Below are 19,886 nucleotides of genomic sequence, written 5' to 3' on the forward strand. Positions count from 1 at the left end.
AAATAGAACTACCCTACAACCCAGCAATTATACTACTAGGCATTTATCCAAGGGATACAGATGTGCTGTTTCAAAGGGACACATGCACCCCCATGTTTATAGCAGCACTATTGACAATAGCCAAAGTATGGAAAGAGCCCAAATGTCCCATCGATGGATGAATGGATAAAGAAGATGTGGTATATATATATATATATATATATACAATGAAGTATTACTCGGCAATCAAAAAGAATGAAATCTTGCCATTTGCAACTACATGGATGGAACTGGAGGGTATTATGCTAAGTGAAATTAGAGAAAGACAAAAATCATGACTTCACTCATGAGGACTTTAAGAGACAAAACAGATGAACATAAGGGAAGGGAAACAAAACTAATATAAAAACAGGGAAGGGGACAAAACAGAAGAGACTCATAAATATGGAGAACAAACTGAGTGTTACTGGAGGGGTTGTGGGAGGGGGGATGGGCTAAATGGGTAAGGGGCACTAAGGAATCTACTCCTGAAATCATTGTTTCACTATATGCTAACTAATTTGGGTGTAGATTTTAAAAAATAAAAAATAAAACAAGTTAAAAAAAAGATATAGATATTAATTAAAAATAAAAAAAAGAAGATGAAGAGAAAAAGATCTCTCTCTCCATGCACATTCACCAAGGAAAGGTCCTGTGAGCACTCAGTAAGTAGATGGTTGTCTACAAGCAAGGAAGAGAAGCTTCACCAGAACCAGATATCCGGGCACACTGATCTTGGACTACCAGCCTCTAAAACTGTGAGAGAATTCTGTTGCTTAAGTTTATGGCATTTTGTTATTGTGGCCCAAGCAGACTAAGATTTAAGTATATTATAACTAGAAGAACAGTGATCTTTTTAGCAAAAACAACTTTGAAAGGATATTTATATAAAGTTTATTTATAAAGAGTTGCACACACACAAAAAAGTTACAACCAAAAAGAAATACACGTGGCTTTGTCTATATCCTGGGTTCTATAGTTCTTTACAGTGGTATGATGCTTTATAAAATGAGATTCGTATAGTTCTGCTCCCTAGTAACACTGATATTTATCACTAATAACCCCCTGTCTTGATTTTGTGATTGGAGCATAGAGAATATAAAATGATGGGTAATTTTTTTATAATGACTGCATTAATAAAAATATATGCCTTAAAGACCTCAAAAATAATTATAATTAGTCATCCTATACTCAAATAGTCATTTGAAATTAGTCTTCTATAATTAGGACAACCATATGCCTGATTTGCCTGGGATGGTCCTGGTTTATGTCCAGTGTCCTGATGTGATTGTTAGCAGTGTCTAATTTCATTCTCAAAAAAGTCCTGGCAAACCCTAGTTATTCTATGAATAATCAATTACAGAATAACTGTGTTTTTTAAAACTTTATAAATTTAGTGTTCACTCTGGGAGAGGAGGAAATACCAATTGCCTCTAAAATGTGGAGACCATGGTTGTCACAGTACATAATATTCAATTATTTAAATAATTTTCTTCCATTGGGAACCAGAGTAAATTTTGTGAATGAATTGAGAAGTACTAAAAAGAATCAGGTGCCAAAACACTTTTAGATGATTTTAAAACCATTCAAGAATCCAAATTTTTAATTCATTCAAACAGTGTTAAGATTATTCAAAGGAAAATGTCAATACATCTAGAATTCTAGAATGGATCACACCGTGTTTCAAAAATATAGAGATAAACAACTGTAAATTTATCAACTTGACTATTCTGGAAGATGTATGTTATAGACAATTTCTAGATAGGGTAACAGCTCCAAAGTCCTTCCCTTAACATTATAAAATAACATTAAAAAAATACACAAATGGGTTAGATTTTAGGATTGGGGTGACTAAAATCACATTGGTCATGTAAAGTTTATATCCTACCATTAAAACTGAATACAATAATATGCTGACTCATGGTGCTGGCTTTTCATTACAATAATAAAAACAAGTCATTTTTAAGAATTATGAAAACTACATTTAAAGAGGAGAACAAAATAGGAATGTGAAAAAAATATTTTCTTCCAAGGGTTTTCTACGCAATTAGCAAAAGAGGAAAAACAGTCTGAATGGTAAATTCACACTGGCCACATGAGATCAGCTTTCCACATCTGCAAAAATACAATACCTGTATCATTTCTGCTGAATGTTACTAAAAAAGAAAATGGGGCAAAATATAATTGTAAAACTGCTTTTGAAAAATTCAGAGAATCATACTAATTAAATGTTTTTCACATTCAGTTCCTATGCTCTTGATTCAAACATCCCATAGTGTGTGTTTACATTTTATAATGAGTCTACTACTTTGTATACATTACATCTTACAGCATCAATACATATGTATACTTTAAGATTAGTCTTTGGATTCCTGTTCTTCTTCTCATTCTCGTGACCGTTTCCGGGAATTCAATGAACCTTCTGTTTGCCAAGAACATGCAGGAGCAACAACAGCATCTCTAAATCCCTGAGGCTGGAAGATGAAAAAATATATATGTATGCTTTAAGAACATCTAAAATAACAACTGGTCTTCCAAATATTTTTAATTGATAAGAGAGCTACTTTACTGAGACAGAAGTTACCAACCACTGTGAATGAAGAAGTTAAACCTCATGAGTACGTGTCCAAACCAGAGCTGTACTAAAGTATTTTATATCTAGAGTATTTTTTATATGTATGCGTGTATTTATTTATACATATATATATACATATATACACACATACACATTTCAGTGCATTATAAACATATACTCTAAAAGACAATCCTTTTATTTATTTATGTTTATTTTTTAGAGAGAGAGAGAGACAGAGCGTGAGCAGGGGAGGGGCAGAGAGAGAGGGAGACACAGAATCTGAAGCAAGCTCCAGGCTCTGAACTATCAGCACAGAGTCTGATGCAGGGCTCGAACTCATGAACCACGAGATTATAACCTGAGCGGGTGGGATGCTTAACCAACTGAGCCACCCAGGTGTCCCTAAAAGACAATCCTAACAAACTTTATGGTGGCTCTATTGGAAGAGGTAAAAGGAAGTAACAGGTATTAATTACTTAGGTGCTTTACAAATTATTTTCACAACTAAATAACATTTTCCAGTTAGGATACTTTACTTTAAATTTTAGTGTTTTATTTATTTTTGAGAGAGAGAGAGAGAGAGAGAGAGACAAAGAGAAAGAGCACACATGAGTAGGAGAGAGGCAGAGACAGAGGGAGACAGAATCAGAAGCAGGCTCCAGACTCTGAGCTGTAAGCACAGAGCCTTATGCAGGGCTTGAACCCACGAACTGCGAGATCATGACCTGAACTAAAGTTAGATGCTTAACCAATTAAGCCACCCAGGTGCCCCTCCAGTTAGGATACTTTAAATGCACCTAGGCAGTACAAAGACTAAATCGATGATTCAATTTCAGAATCTCTACTTCTGTTTTTGTCCTTAAAAATGAGACACCAAGAATATATTTGGCTCAACACTACTGATAAATATGCATATTTCAGCCAAAAAGAGTGTGTTCTATGATTTTAAATTATAGGAAAATTAACATTTTAAAGTAGGATATATTTGGTGGCTATGATAGATCTATAATATCTACAGACTAAAATGAGTAGTGTTAGTATTTTTTCTTGGAAAATCTTTAACAACTTTCACTTAAAAAATTTTTAATATCCTGACATTACATATGGCATGGAACACACTAGCCTACAAATAAGTATTTCCTCTGTTCTTAAGAATAAATTTCAGTCCAATTGTGACTAGAATATTCTGTATATATACTACTATTTTGGGGATAATGTTCTAAGCATCAAAAGCTGTCCTCAAATATGCTTGCTGCCTACAGGAGTTAACAGAAGCAATTTGTAAATGCTCTCTTCAGATAATTACTGCCCACCAACACCAAAATCCCACTCTAATCAAATGATACTGACTGTGATTTGAAACAGTACTGTAGATTCCTTCTGGCTTGGTGATTTGCACAATGTTGCCAACCTGCTTAGAGAAAAAGAATAAATATACACAAATACATGATCTTAATTAATTAGTTCAGATGACTGATTTAATAATTTAAATTTAGTTTTTTCCTACAATTCTATTGCTTTGTTCTCTAAGGGCACAGAAAGTAGAAAGCAAAGAAATATCAAAAATACTCCCTTTAATCAATAGCTATATGTATGCACATAATAATTATTTTATATAATAATAGATTTGTTTACCTAAGTGGAATTTTAAGCAATCTAAAAGTCCAATGACTAATTCAAATAATTTTCGATGTGACAAAATACTATTGATGTTTAAGAAAATAATGTGGAAGAAAATATTTAATTAGATGGGAAAACATTAATAATATATTAAGTAAAAGTTATGCTGTATGATTCCACCTTTATGAATAAGTATGTAAATACACATAGACAGGAAAATTAGTAGAAGACCACAGTCAAAAAGTTAAGCTGTTATTACAGGATAAAAGGAGTTTTTTTGTTTATATTTTTCCAACTTTTTGCAGTCATCATGTATTTTTTGTTATGATAGAAGTATTAAGACAATTTCTTGGGATATAAATGAGGAATACATACTCAATACTAATACAAATAAGCAAGGAAGACACATTCTTTCAAAATGATTACGTCCAGAAGAATCACTGTCATGACAAGAACAAGGTCTGTTTAGGCAGAATTCAAAAAAATTTTTAGTGTTTATTTTTGAGAGAGAGAGAGAAAGCAGGGGAGGGGCAGAGAGGGAGGGAGACACAGAATCCGAAGCACCTGAAACAGCCTCCAGGCTCTGAGCTTCAGCACAGAGCCTGACGCGGAATTCAAACCCACAGACCATGAGATCATGACCTGAGCTGAGGTCGGACACTTAACCGACTGAACCACCCAGGCACCCTGTTTAGGTAGAATTTTATCATGTACTATGCAAAGTAATATAAAACTAAAAGCTGAAAGTAGTTAGAAATAAAATTCTAAGTTCTTATTAACTTTGCTCAAATATTGTAACAGCAAACAAATACAAGAAAAGCTTTTATTTTATTATTTAAAAAAATTTTTAATTAAGTAAGCTCTCTATGCCCAACTTGGGACTCAAACTCATGACCCCAAGATCAAGAAGCACGGCTCTACAGACTGAGCCAGCCAGGTGCCCTAAGCAAAAACTTTTAAAGTTCCTTTTAAAATCACTTTAAAACTGATATAACTTATTCACAATAGGCAAAAGATAGAAGCAACCCAAGTGTCTGACAGATGAATGGAAACATAAAAAGTGGTTTCTATGCATAATGGAGTATTATTTAGTCTTAAAAAGGAAAGAAATTCTTGTCACGTGTTATGATGAACATTGAAAACTATGCTATGTGAAAAAAGGCCAGTCATAATAGGACAAATATTGTATCATTTTACTTATATGAGGTGCCTAGAGTAGTCAAATTCATAGACAGAATGTAGAATAGTGGTTGCCACAAGCTGATGGGAGGGAAGAATAGGGAGTCAGTGTTTAATGGGAAGAGTTTCAGTTGGGGAAGAAGGAAAAGCTGTGGAGATGGATGGTGGTGATGACTGCACAATAATGTGAGTGTACTTCATGTCACTAAACCGTACACTTAAATGAAAAAAATGATGAATTTTATGATATGTACAATTTACCACAATTTTATTAAAAAAAATTTTTTTTAAGTAAGCTCTACGTCCAACATGGGGCTTGAACTCACAACCCCAAAATCAAGAGTGGCATGCTCTACTGACTGAGCCAGGTAGATTTACCACAATTTTTAAAAATGGATAAAACTGCACAAATAGCAGTTTCTAACAGAGAAAAATCACAAACTCTCAGAGTTAAAAGGTTCATTAATTTCCACACAATATAATGTTAATTTTTCTTTCTTTTTTTTTTATTGGCTGCTTGGAGTTTATTTTCCACTTGGTGCAAGGCACAAGGTTACAAGGTATGTCAAGATGCCTTGCGTGTGGCTTAGAAAGTAAAGAGTGGGGTTCTCTCAACTTCCTTTTTGGTGTTTTGCCGTTTTGATATAAAAGAACCCAACTGCTTCTGCTTGCTGCAGCCTACCTAGTCTATGAGGAGGGGAAAGATGGGTAGGGGTTGTGATATGAGCTTAGGGTCTCCTAAAGCCTAGCGGCTGGTAGTGGCCACTCAGGGCTGTGTTGGCTTTGCCAGGCTGGCCACCAGGCTGCTTCCTCATGGTTTCCAGAGCCAAGTCACAGGTGATCGTGCCATTGGAGGCCTGGGGATTCCAACACTGTAGCCATGAACAGGAGAGTAGACTTCCTGAAAAAAGAAGCTTGCTTACCACTGACCCAAGTCAGCCTTGGGGAGACCAGGGTGGTAAGGGATGGCTTCCCCAGGATACTCTGCACTTATGCAGGACCTGTTACTGGAAGTGGAACCCTGGAGGCACCAGTATTAGTCATGGGTGGCCACGAGCGAGCCACTGGAGAGGATGACTGCCATGCTGTTGCTTGTAGGCTGATGGAAACTTTGGCACCAATCCCTTACGGGCCTTGGTGTGTGATCACAGGTGGTAGGGACAGGGACGCTAGGCCACATAGCCCATGGCAGAGGAAGCCACAGAAGGCCACTCCCTGACCAAGATGCAAGCAAAGTCTAATTTGTTTTCAAAGAAAATTCGAAAAGGACATCTTGGTTTATGATCTGTTACTCTTCAAATTTTGAAATTGCCCCTCCACACAGGCACAATTCAAAAGAGAAGCAATCAGAGATCACAGTCCATTAGCTTAATGTCTTAGGTTTGTACTTTTAGGACAAAAATGGCAGAATCCAAAATGTCATATACTCTGTAACTGCAACTGTATACAAAAATGAAATAATTGCTGAGTAATATGTAATATAAGAATGGCATTAGGGACTGAGATTATAAGTTTTTACAATGCTTTAGAGTTGATAATTCTAACTTTAATACAAAATATAACAGAAAAATTGGGGCACCTGGCTGGCTCAGTTGGTACAGCATGGGATTCTTTTTTTAATTTTTTAAAACATTTATTTATTTTCGAAAGACCGAAAGATGGCATAAGAACAGACACTCAGATCAATGGAACAGAATAGAGAACCCAGAAATTGACCCACAAACGTATGGCCAACTAATCTTTGACAAAGCAGGAAAGAATCCAATGGAATAAAGTCTCTTCAGCAAGTGGTGCTGGGAAAACTGAACAGCAACATGAAGAATGAACCTGGAACACTTTCTTACACCATACACAAAAATAAACTCAAAATGGATGAAAGACCTAAACGTAAGACAAGAAGCCATCAAAATCCTCGAGGAGAAAGCAGGCAAAAACCTCTTTGATCTTGCCCACAGCAACTTCTTACTCAATACGTCTCAGGAGGCAAGGGAAACAAAAGCAAAAATGAACTCTTGGGACCTCATCAAAATAAAAAGCTTCTGCACAGTGAAGGAAACAATCAGCAAAACTAAAAGGCAACCGACAGAAAGGGAGAAGATATTTGCAAATGACATAACAGATAAAGGGTTAGTATCCAAAATCTAGAAAGAACTTATCAAACTCAACACCCAAAAAACAAATAATCCAGTGAAGAAATGGGCAAAAGACATGAATAAACACTTCTTCAAGGAAGACATCCAGATGGCCAACCGACACATGAAAAAATGCTCCACATCACTCATCATTGGGAAAATACAAATCAAAACCACAATGAGATACCACCTCACACCTGTCATGAACAACTCAGGCAACAACAGATGTTGGCAAGGATGTGGAGAAAGAGGATCTCTTTTGCATTGCTGGTGGCAATGCAAGCTGGTACAGCCACTCTGGAAAACAGTATGGAAGTTCCTCAAAAAATTAAAAATAGACCTACCCTACGACCCAGCAATTGCACTACTAGGCATTTATCCAAGGGATACAGGTGTGCTGTTTCAAAGGGACACATGCACCCCCACGTTTATAGCAGCACTATTGACAATAGCCAAAGTATGGAAAGAGCCCAAATGTCCATCGATGGATGAATGGATAAAGAAGATGTGGTATATATATATACAATGAAGTATTACTCGGCAATCAAAAAGAATGAAATCTTGCCATTTGCAACTACATGGATGGAACTGGAGGGTATTATGCTAATTGAAATTAGTCAGTCAGAGAAAGACAAAAATCATATGGCTTCACTCATATGAGGACTTTAAGAGACAAAACAGATGAACATAAGGGAAGGGAAACAAAACTAATATAAAAACAGGGAGGGGGACAAAACAGAAGAGACTCATAAATATGGAGAACAAACTGAGGGTTACTGGAGGGGTTGTGGGAGGGGGGATGGGCTAAATGGGTTAAGGGGCACTAAGGAATCTACCCCTGAAATCATTGTTTCACTATATGCTAACTAATTTGGATGTAAATTTTAAAAAATAAAATTTAAAATTAAAAAAAAAAAAAAAAAAAAGACCGAGAAAAACAGAGCATGAGTGGGGGAGGGGCAGAGAGAGAGAGAGACACCGAATCCGAAGCAGGCTCCAGGCTCTAGGCTCTGAGTTGTCAACACAGAGCCCAGTGCAGGGCTCAAACCCATAAACCGTGAGATCGTGACCTGAGCTAAGTCAGACACTTAACCAACTGAGCCACCCAGCCCCCTGAGCATGGGATTCTTGACCTCTGAGTCATGAGTTAGAGGCCCACTTTGGGCACTGAGATTACTTAAAAAAATAAAAATAAAAGTAAAAAAAAAAAATACATATCTATATAGACACATATATGAACACACACATATGTATACACATATATGTATATACATATATATGTAGACACATATATGTATATACATATATATGTATACACATATACATATGTGTGTGTTCATATGTGTCTATATAGATATGTATTTTTTTTACTTTTATTTTTATTTTTTTAAGTATGTATATATACTTTTTACTTTATAAGTATAAAAGTATATATAAGTATACTTTTTACTTTTATTTTTATTTTTTTAAGTATATGTATATATATACATATGTGTGTACATATATGTATATATACATGTACATATACATGTATATATGTATATATACATACGTGTGTGTGTGTGTATATATATATATATGTATATATAAAAAGAGAGGTATGGTGTATTTTAACCTGTCTTGTTAAAAAATCATTCTTTTTGATTCAATAAACATTAGCTAGCCTTCTGAAAAATTATCTAAATCACGTCATATCACAATATGTCCAAAAAGATACCCAATACATCTGAATTTTCTGAGAAAATTATTAAAAAGTAAATGAGCTTTTCAGAAGCATTTGCATGTTTATTAAAAATCCTAAAGTCAAGTAGGCATTAAATATTCAGGGTGAAAATTTTCCTCTAATTTCTAGGTAAAAATAAAATTTTATATTTCATATCTGCATCTCAAGAGATCTTTTTAAACAACAAACTAAACCAAAGAATCACTTGGCTCATGGCCCCAGCTAAGATGAAGCTTAACATATGGCTGAACTACACAGTTTGGGTCAGGAAGAAATAAGACAGAAGCACAATTTGTGCTCTAAAGCTGAGCACACATATGAAACACTATGTGGGGGTGTTGATGTATTACTCCACTCTACCACCAGATCTTTCTGGCAAAAAGTGATATAATTCTGAAAAATCTCAGCCTCATATTATCATGAATATGAAATTTGGAGGAAATCCCACACAATATACAGGACAGAGATAAAAGTATTTATTTGAGTAACTGTTGGAATGTTATTTCATTGTTAGAGGGTAAAAGGGGTTTCTGGTTAAAAGATGGGGACTGAAGCATAAGATAGGACACTTAAGTTCAATTCTCAATATAAATTTGGCTAGTCAAGGTTTTATTTTTCTACTCTAACTGGAAGTGTTCATTTTTATAACTATTTTTCCCCAGTGTGAATTTCTATTTTCATCCTTTCAAGATAAACTAAATGTTAAAACACATACAAGACTTCATGCAACTTTAATGACTTAAAGATAACTGGTTTTAAACAATGAAGAACAAAACTATTTTAATTCTACTAAATGAGGTCAACTTATTCTGATCATAATAGAGTATGCAAATTACTTACATATATATCTAGCTGGGGAGAAAAAAACAGTTGGGAGAAAAAGGATTTTATCTAAAAAGGAGGATAAGAGCTATACTTTCAGATTTGCTGGCAATCAACACAATACTATAATTACATTCTAGAAACAGCAATTATAGGAAAAGAGACTATTATAGAGTCAGCTATAAACTTTGGATACTACTACTTATTTCATAGAGTTATTTGGAAAATAAAATGAAGTATTATATATACATACACATAATGCTTAGTAAAGGATAGTTAATAAATATTCAATAAGTGGTAGCTATTATTTACTACTTAATTAATCTTTCTGGGCAGCCTTGGTATTCTCACTTCTATGTAAGTATAGATCCCTCAAAAAATTATCGAAGGGATTATTGAAGGAAATGTTGTATACAAAAACTGCCCAGTTAAATACCTAGTATCAGCAAGTAGTCACTAAAATAATAGTCTGGGATATAGAAAAAACTTATGGAACAGATTTCCCCTAAATCCATCTAATTCATTGTCAAGTGTTCTACACCATTCTCCAATTTCTTGGAAAGGATCAGTAAGAAGCTGGAAGTCATAAAATGGCTAACTCCTAAAAAGTAAGCATAATCTTCTGATCTCATGGGTACCTAACCAGTGCTAACTTCTACAATCTGACAAAGAAGGCAAACATCTCCTTCCAATGAGTGCATTAAAAGAGGAAACATCTTTGGGGCACCTGGGTGTCTCAGCCAGTTAAGCATCCGACTTCAGCTCAGGTCATTATCTCACAGTGAGTTTGAGCCCCGTGTTGGGCTCTGTGCTACAGAGCCTGGAGCCTGCTTTGGATCCTGTGTCTCTCTCTCTTTTTGCCCCTCCTCTGCTCTCTCTCTCAAAAATAAATAAACATTAAAGAAAAAAAAAAAAGATGGAGCATCTTAAAAAACAAAAAGACCCCAAACAAAAAGACTGAAACATCTTGCTTTGCTTGTATTATTTTTATTTTTTAGATGTATTCTATTAGTGAATATTTAATAGTAGAATAAAAGTGGCCATTTAAAATGGGAATTCCTAAAAACATTTAACAGTGGGATGTACTTTACAGAACACCTAAATCTGAGAAAATACAAGTAATATGTTCATAAGATTCTCATCTGCAGAACTGTTGCCAAATGTTTACAATAGAGTTTGTTGCCAAGGAAAGAATTCCTTTTGTGATCCAGAATACAATGACTTATTTACAGAACTGGGGGATGGAAGTTAATTGTAAAGCACTACGTATTATGGGGGATGAGGGGGGGAGGAGAGTTACCTGAGCTCTTTGGAAATGCCATTTTTAAAAGGGACACAAACCATGTGAATTAGTTTCAAAAGATGTATATAAAAGTAATAAATTCTGCTATGAGTTCAGAGTTAAGTAAAACCTAATTTGGTCAGGCATGATTTTTTTCAGTTTGGAGAACAGAGAAATGTAGATAAAGAACTAGACAATATCACTGACCAAACCTGATTTATATTTAAGCAACTCTTTTTTTTCATCTTTGCCCACCTGCTGTCTCACTTTCCCCCCATTCATTAGAGCACTTCCAAACGAAGTTCTCTCAGTTATACCAATTAATCTCAAAGCAGAGAAGCTGCATAAATCTGACATTTCTAGAAGTGTATAATAAAAGACTCCACAGCTTTCATTTGCCTATTTTAAAGAAAATGAAAGCTGGTTTGTTCACTTGCTCAGCAGCTTTAAAAACAAATACAAAGGTTTCACGCTGCCATAGTTTTATTTTAAAGAACAATACTTGTGAAAGGCAGGTAAGTAACTGGATAACAAAAGTAGGATAGCAAAATACAAAAGAAAACAAAAATAAACACAATTTCATACCCAAAATATATTAAGCAACTAAGAAAAACCATCCTATTTTCCACATAAATTGGCCTAAAGCTAACCTCAAAGTTTTCCTTTTGTCCTGGTTTTATTCTTCTTTCAATCCCTTCTAGGAACAGAGAGTACCCACCTCCTTCTGCAAGACTAATAAATGGTACTTGGTTTCAAAGAGCTTTAGAAGGTAGCATTTCTTGGCCACCTACTCATTTCAGGTGCACCCCATCATTTAAATATTCCAAAGCATTTCCTATGTTAGCTAAATGTGTAGTTTAACAATATGTTTCTATGATTTCTCTAGGTGATAGAGAACAAGGCAACAAAAGCTTTAGTTCATGGGGGCACTGTAGATTTCATCCACTGGAGTAGATCTAAGAAAACATAACTGTTCGTGTAATTAACCCAATATTCAAAATTATTAACTTGTTTCTATACTGACCTTTGATTTTGGTCCCAATGAAAGATTAGCCGTATTGTAGCAGCATGTCCCCAGCTTTCCCCTAGTGGGAACAAGAACAGAACAACTGTATATTACCTTACTGACAAGGTTAGAAGTCTTTCAGAATGCCTCTGACCAAAACAGTTTTATTTTACCTAATTTAACACAAGAATATACTTACACTTTCAAAATCCCTTGTATATGGGTGGCAACTTGAGATTAATAGATTTTTACCTATCTATGGAAATACTGCAGATCATTATCCTTTATTTGCTTTCAGAAAACTTTATAGTTTGAGTCAACATATTTGTCAATCTTCCTTATCACACTTACTAACATATTTCCGGCTATCAGAAGAAAAACTCGGACAGAATATTCTTAAAGAATTTAGTACAAAACAATCTTGAAACACTGTGTCCTAACAAAACCATGACTGAGGTTAGGAAAAATCATAAGTCTATTCACTGTAGTGTGATCAGTATTTAAATGGATTTACCCTTCTTACTGCCTAAGACTTTCTGAGGGCAAGAGTCATCTTATGAATACTGATATGCTCAGTACCTGACACAATGGTTGCCGAATAGTAGATGCTCAATAAATGTTTGTTAAATAACTGAAAGGATGAGTCAGTGTCTAAGGACACTGTGCTCCATGCTCACTTGTCAGTGAGGAAGACAGATACAATCTCTGCTTTCATGGAACCTACAGTACTCAACAAGCATCAAATGAAAGAGGTAGAAAAAACTGTGTTAAATTAAAAATGCGGGGTGCCTGGGTGGTTTAGTTGGTTAAGTATCTGACTCTTGATTTTGGCTCAGGTCACGATCTCACAGTTCTTAAGACTGAGCCCCATGTCAGACTCTGCACTGAGTGAAGCCTGCTTGGGATTCTCTCTCTGGCCCTCCCCTACTCACACACACTCTTTCTCTCTCAAAATAAATAAATAAACTTTAAAAAATTAAAAATTCTTATCTGATTAATTACCCACCCAATGCAGGAACCAGCAAGGCCTGATTTCTATCAATTTTTGTTGTCATCTGATTAGTTAAAAGTACCTAAAAAAGGTGAGAAAATTAGGTGAGTCTCTCCCCCAAATTATCAAATAGTCCTGTGACTTTACTATTCTGAATACAATTTAAAGAAAAACATATTTAGGTAATGAAAACTTTTCTGATAAATTCTTAAAAATTTACCCATTAAAATGACTAATTATCTGAAAACAGGTTCTATTGAACATAAACATTTTTAACAGACAAGAACAAAGTTCTAATTGTGAAAATGGAAGAATAAAAATAGATAATACATAATACATAAAGGTCTCAAGAGACCATGTATAAAAACTTCCTAAATGGGAGTATTGGAAAAACCTCACTTTTAAAAATTAAGTTTTGGATAAGCCAATAGAATCTACCAGACCAACAGTAGCAATATCAGTAGTGGTAATAAACATTTATTGAGTACTTAATAAATATCAGAAGCTATGCTAAGTGCTTTACCTTCATTATCTTATTTAGCCTTCACAACTACTACATGAATGAAGTATTATTATTATTCCAGTTTAACACATGAGAAATCAGAAGCTTACAAAGATTGAGTCTTTTTTTTTTTTAACCACTGTTGCCTCTCTAGAATATATTTAATCAAAAGAGTGTGACATACTTAATAAATACTCACTGTTTCCTCTTCAGGAAAGAGACAAATACAGTTATTACCATTTCTGGTTTTATAGGAAAAAAAAAACTGAAGCAAAAATTATGAGAAAAGACCTAAAATCATAAAGAAAATACAGAAGAAGTGGGAAAAAATGAAACCCAGTAATCAGGTCAAATGACTCCAAATTATGACTATACTCGTCTGCTGATAATAGATATAGGTGTTACTTTATTCAAAGATGGCCCTCAAGGCTAAAAATATTACTAATTCTTTTGGATTAAATAGTGACTTACAGAAAAGATTCCATGGTTTGAAGGAGAGCAATTTTATTATTTTTGGTATTTTAAATTAAATTTATTTATCTAATTAAAAATTTTTGTTAATGTTTATTTTTGAGAAAGAGAGAATATGAGCTGGGGAGGGGCAGAGAGAGAGGGAAAGATGGGGGTTCAAAGTGGTCTCTGCACTGGGGCACCTAGGTGGCTCAGTCAGTTGAGCATTCAACTTCAGCTCAGGTCATGATCTTACGGTTTATGAATTTGAGCTCTGCATTGGGCTCTGTGCTGATGGGTCAGAGCCTAGAGCCTGCTTCAGATTCTGTGTCTCCCTCTCTCTGCCCCTCCCCTGCTCATGCTCTCTCTGTCAAATGTAAATAAACATTAAAACATTTTAAGAGAAACAAAACAAAACAAAGCGGGCTCTGTACTAATAGTGGAGAGCCTGATGCCAGGCTCAAAGTCATGAACTGTGAGATCATGACCTGAGCTGAAGTCACTTAACCGACTGAGCCACCCAGGCACCCCTCTATTTTTTAATTCCAGTATAGTTAACATAGTATTATATTAGCTTCAGGTGTACAATATAGTCATTCAACAATTATATACATACACATACACACACACACACACATCTTCCTTATCAATTCATCTGTTGATAGATACTTGGGTTGCTTCCATATCTTGGCTATTGTAAATAATACTGCAATAAACATGGGGGTGCATATATCCTTTTGAATTAGTGTTTTCTTATTCTTTGGGTAAATACCCAGTAGTGTGATTACTGGATCACATTACTTCTATTTTTAATTTTTCAGGAACCTCCATACTGTTTTTCATAGCGGCCACACCAATTTGCATTCCCACCAATAGTGCTTGAGGACTCCTTTCTCTTTACAACCTCACCAACACTTGCTGTTTCTTGTGTTTTTGATTTTAGTCATTCTGACAGGTATGAGGTGATATCTCACTGTGGTTTTGATTTGCATTTCCGTGATGATTGGTGATGCTGCATCTTTTCATGTGTCTGTTGGCAATTTGTATGTCTTCTTTGGAGAAATATGTGTTCAGGTCTTCTGCCTATTTTTTAACTGGATTATTCAGTGTTTTTTGGTATTGAGTTGTATAAATTTTTTAATTTTCTTTATACTGCCCTAACCCAAAAGACATTTATTCTGCCCTGTAAGCAGTGAGTTGTATAAATTCTTTATATATTTTGGATAACTCCTTATTGGTTATATCATTCACAAGTATCTTTTCCCACTCAGTAGGCTGTCTTTTAGTTTCATTGGTTTCCTTTGCTGGGCAGAAGTTTTTTACTTTGATGTAGTTTCAATAATTTATTTTTGTTTTTGTTTCCCTTACCTCAAAATGAAGGACAGTAATTTTAAAGTAGAGAAAATGAGTGTTTAAAGCTGACTTAATGCAGTAAAAGATTATCTGGCACTTCCCAGCCCCAAATTCTCCAGAAAGAGTTCTTTTAAATATTCTTCCAATACAGACCTTCCCACCAGAAATATGACAGATACAATTGCAAGCTGAAACTGATAAAGAACTTCTATGAAAAGCAATGAAAAAAGGTACCTGTTCTGAAAAAGTCATCAGTTCCATAAGAAAATGGAGAAAGAAAAGGCTGTTTGGCTATTCCCACTGCAGTGGTATTTTTATTTGTCTACAAAGGAGAAATCTGTGCTCCATCTAGATTTCAATTAGCCGCCAACTGGACGACACATTTTCTTCTAGCTCCTCTTCCTTTTAGTGCCACAATGGCTTCCCCATGTACTACCTCATGCCATGCATCTTAGAACAAGCTAAGCGGAATGTAAACTGATAATTACCTGAAATATAGGATTAACTGGCATCCCCAACATGCTGAATAATACCCTTTAAAGACTACCAAGTGTTTAAACTCTAGTAACTGGGATATTTATTTATACCACCACTTTTTGGTTAGAGGTGCACCGTCCAATTCTGCAGCCATTAGCTACACATAGAGCTTTTAAAAATTAAATTAAAATCTGGGACCTCTGGATGACTCAGTCAGTTAAGCATCTGACTCTTGATTTCGGCTCAGATCATGATCTCACAGTTTCTGGGTTCAAGCCCCACACCAGGCTCTATGGTTGATAGCTCAGAGCCTGTTGGGATTCTCTGTCTCCCTCTCTGTCTCTCCCCTTCCCCTGCTCATGCTCTCTCTGAAAAATAATAAACATTTTTTTTAAAAACACTCTTTAAAAAATTAAATTAAAATTAGACATTCAGTTCCTTAGTAGCACTAACCATTTTTCAAGTGCTCAATAGCTATGCAACTGCTATATTACACTGAGCATTTTCATCTTCGCAGAAAAGTACTATCAGACAGCACTGGTTTACAGAGTACAGGTATCTCCTGATTTTCAAAAGTTCCTGTTATGCCATTTCACTTTTATGAAAGACCTATATTAGTACCTGTTTTTGCTAACCAAAATAAATCCAAAGAGGATTCGCACTTTTATGGAAAAAAAAAAAAGCAAAAAGCAAATACAGCATTCAGCATTTGTTTTGCAGTGAACCATTATAGAGGCAGAGAGCACCCAGACAGGGAGAGCAGCATCACCAAGCTCCTTCCCCTAGGAACAATACTCAGCATCTTAGCATCAAGCTGCCATAGCTTTGAACTGTGTCTGTAAGCATCTGTGCTTTATCTTGATTTACTTCGTGCACCAAATTAATCTGTCCTAAGGTATCAGAAAAGCCTAAGAAAAGTTACTTTTTTGGGGCACCTGGGTGGCTCAGTCCCTTCAGTTTCTGACTCTTGATTTCAGTTCAACTCATGATCTCATGGTCATTGAGACTGAGCCCTACATTGGGCTCTGTGCTGGGCCTGGAGCCTGCTTGGGATTTTCTCTCTCCCTCTTTATTTGTCCCTCTCCTGTTTGCACACGTGGGCTCTCTCTTTCTCTCTCTCTCAAAATAAATAAATAAACTTAAAAAAAAATAGTGAAAGTTAAAAAAAAAAACCAAACATCTATATAAAGGTGTTTGGTTGGCTCAGTTGATAGAGCATGCAACTCTTTTTTTTTCTTTTTTTTTTCAATATATGAAATTTATTGTCAAAATGGTTTCCATACAACACCCAGTGCTCATCCCAAAAGGTGCCCTCCTCAATACCCATCACCCACCCTCCCCCTCCCACCCCCCATCAACCCTCAGTTTGCTCTCAGTTTTTAAGAGTCTCTTATGCTTTGGCTTTCTCCCACTCTAACCTCTTTTTTTTTTTTTTTCCTTCCCCTCCCCCATGGGTTTCTGTTAAGTTTCTCAGGATCCACATAAGAGTGAAAACATATGGTATCTGTCTTTCTCTGTATGGCTTATTTCACTTAGCATCACACTCTCCAGTTCCATCCACGTTGCTACAAAGGGCCATATTTCGTTCTTTCTCATTGCCCTGTAGTACTCCATTGTGTATATAAATCACAATTTCTTTATCCATTCATCAGTTGATGGACATTTAGGCTCTTTCCATAGGGCATGCAACTCTTGATACAGGGGTTGTGAGTCTGAGCCCCACTTTTAAACAAAATCTTAGGGGCGCATGAGTGGCTCAATAGGTTAAGTGGCCAATTATAGCTCAGGTCATGATCTCACTGTTCGTGAGTTCAAGCCCCATGTAGGGATCTGTGCTGACAGCTCAGAGCCTGGAGCCTGTTTCAGATTCTGCGTCTCCCTCTCTCTCTGCTCCTCCCTCACTCATGCTCTGTCTCTCTCTCAAAAATAAACAAACATTAAAAACTAAATTTTAAAAAACCTTAAAATAAAAAAAATATGTCCATATACATATATAGAGAAAGGGTAAGTTTGGAAAAATATGTATACCAAACTCAACAATAATCATCTCTGGGTAATAGATAATTTACTTACTTTCTACTTAGAAAGTTTAAAACTTTTTATAGAAAACATATATAACTTAAAATTGTGAAATGTAGGGGTGCCTGGGGGGCTCAATCAGTTACGCATTTGACTCTTGATCTTGGCTCAGGTCATGATCTTGTGGTTTGTCAGTTTGAGGCCCGCGTCAGGCTCCATGCTGACAGTGCACAGCCTGCTTGGTATTCCCTCTCTCCCTCTCTCTCTGCCCTTCCCCTGCTCATGCTCTTGCTCTCTCGCTCTCAAAAATAAAAATAAACTTAAAAAAAAATTGTGAAATATATTTAAAAAAATTTTTTTAATGTTTTTGAGAGAGAGAGAGAGAGAGAGAGCAAGCACACACAAGGAAAGAGAGGGGAAGAAAGAGAGACAGAGGATCCGAGGTGGGCTCTGCGCTAATGTGGGGCTCAAACTCACCAACTGCAAGATCATGATTTTCAAACACATGAACTGCAAGATCATGACCTGGGCTGAAGTCGGACGCTCAACCAACTAAGCCACCCAGGTGCCCCTTAAATTTTTTTGTGATGTTTATTTTTGAGAGAGAGAAAGAGAGCGTACTCCTGCGAAAGCGAGGAAGGGGCAGGGAGAAAGGGACATGGAGAATCTGAAGCAGGCTCTGTACCATCAGCACAAAGCCCGACTGGGGCTCAAACCCATGAACCTTGAGATCATGACCTGAGCCGAAGTCACTCAACCACCTGAGCCACCCAGGCGCCCAGTGAAATGTATTTATTGTCAAAGGTCACACATGATTCTATACATAGAAACTTGGAAATTAAAAATCAAACAAAGAAGAATTTATAAAGTAAGAGGGGAAAGTATGTCCTCAGCCCTACAAAATCCTACTTCTAGAAGTAGTCATTATGACCATTTTGATCCTTTCAGATCTTTTTGTCCATGTAAATATAAATGCACATATATAATTTTTATTTTTCTCAAAAGTGGGATCACATAAAATATATTATAATGTGACTTGAATGTTTTCACTTAATCATATATCTGGATATATCTTGTTCTGTGCTAGTATGTCTACATTTACATTACTCTACTACATTACATTATATATTTACATTACTCTTCTTAAGCACTGCATAGTATTCCACTGTTTAGATTAGTTATTTAGTCAGAAAATCAAAAATATTTCTGTTAAAAAAACAAAAATAAAAAACCCTAAGGAACTATGTAACCCAATAGTCTTGAGTGCCCCCTACTGCGTGCTCTTCACTGATATTAACAGAATGCTAAATTACAAATTAATGACAATAATTCAAACACAGGACACCATGCTTTTTGGTATATGGCAAAAAAAAATAAATAAAAACTCCAAAAAAAAAAGATGTTTTGAAATGATTTCATCAAGGAGTTCTTTATCTACTTGTATCATGGATATGTGCTAAAGACTCTCTAATTAGGGTAAGTACAAAAAAATTAAGCAGTTTACTCTTTTCCCATCTCCCTCCTGGACAAGTGTGTGTATTTGTGTGAGAAAGTGGCATGGGGTTGCAGAAGTGGAAAGTGATGGCAAATAGTCAAAAAAAAAAAAAAAAAAAAGATTGTTACCTCACTCCTTTTTATGTCTTCACTTCTGAACTTATGTTTGTCTAACCTCATATTTGAAATCTAGAAGAGTTAGCTCCATCTCCAATCATCCAGGTTATTCACACTATGTAAATT

General features: G+C 35.6%; 1 protein-coding gene across 1 annotated transcript in view; it reads right to left on the bottom strand.

Annotated features, from left to right (window-relative positions):
- Positions 1 to 896: 896 nt before the first annotated feature.
- RAD51C (RAD51 paralog C) overlaps positions 897 to 19,886 on the bottom strand; it is a 36,927-nt gene continuing 17,937 nt past the window's right edge. Inside the window, exons 6-9 of the mRNA XM_015088413.3 lie at positions 13,364 to 13,430; positions 12,376 to 12,436; positions 3,944 to 4,004; positions 897 to 2,492 (exon numbers count right to left, since the gene is read on the bottom strand). Of these exons, the coding sequence (XP_014943899.1) occupies positions 2,403 to 2,492; positions 3,944 to 4,004; positions 12,376 to 12,436; positions 13,364 to 13,430 (279 nt within the window). The 3' untranslated portion in view covers positions 897 to 2,402. The remainder of the gene's footprint in view (positions 2,493 to 3,943; positions 4,005 to 12,375; positions 12,437 to 13,363; positions 13,431 to 19,886) is intronic.

The sequence above is a fragment of the Acinonyx jubatus genome, chromosome E1 (assembly GCF_027475565.1).
Source record: "Acinonyx jubatus isolate Ajub_Pintada_27869175 chromosome E1, VMU_Ajub_asm_v1.0, whole genome shotgun sequence".
Lineage (NCBI taxonomy): Eukaryota > Metazoa > Chordata > Mammalia > Carnivora > Felidae > Acinonyx > Acinonyx jubatus.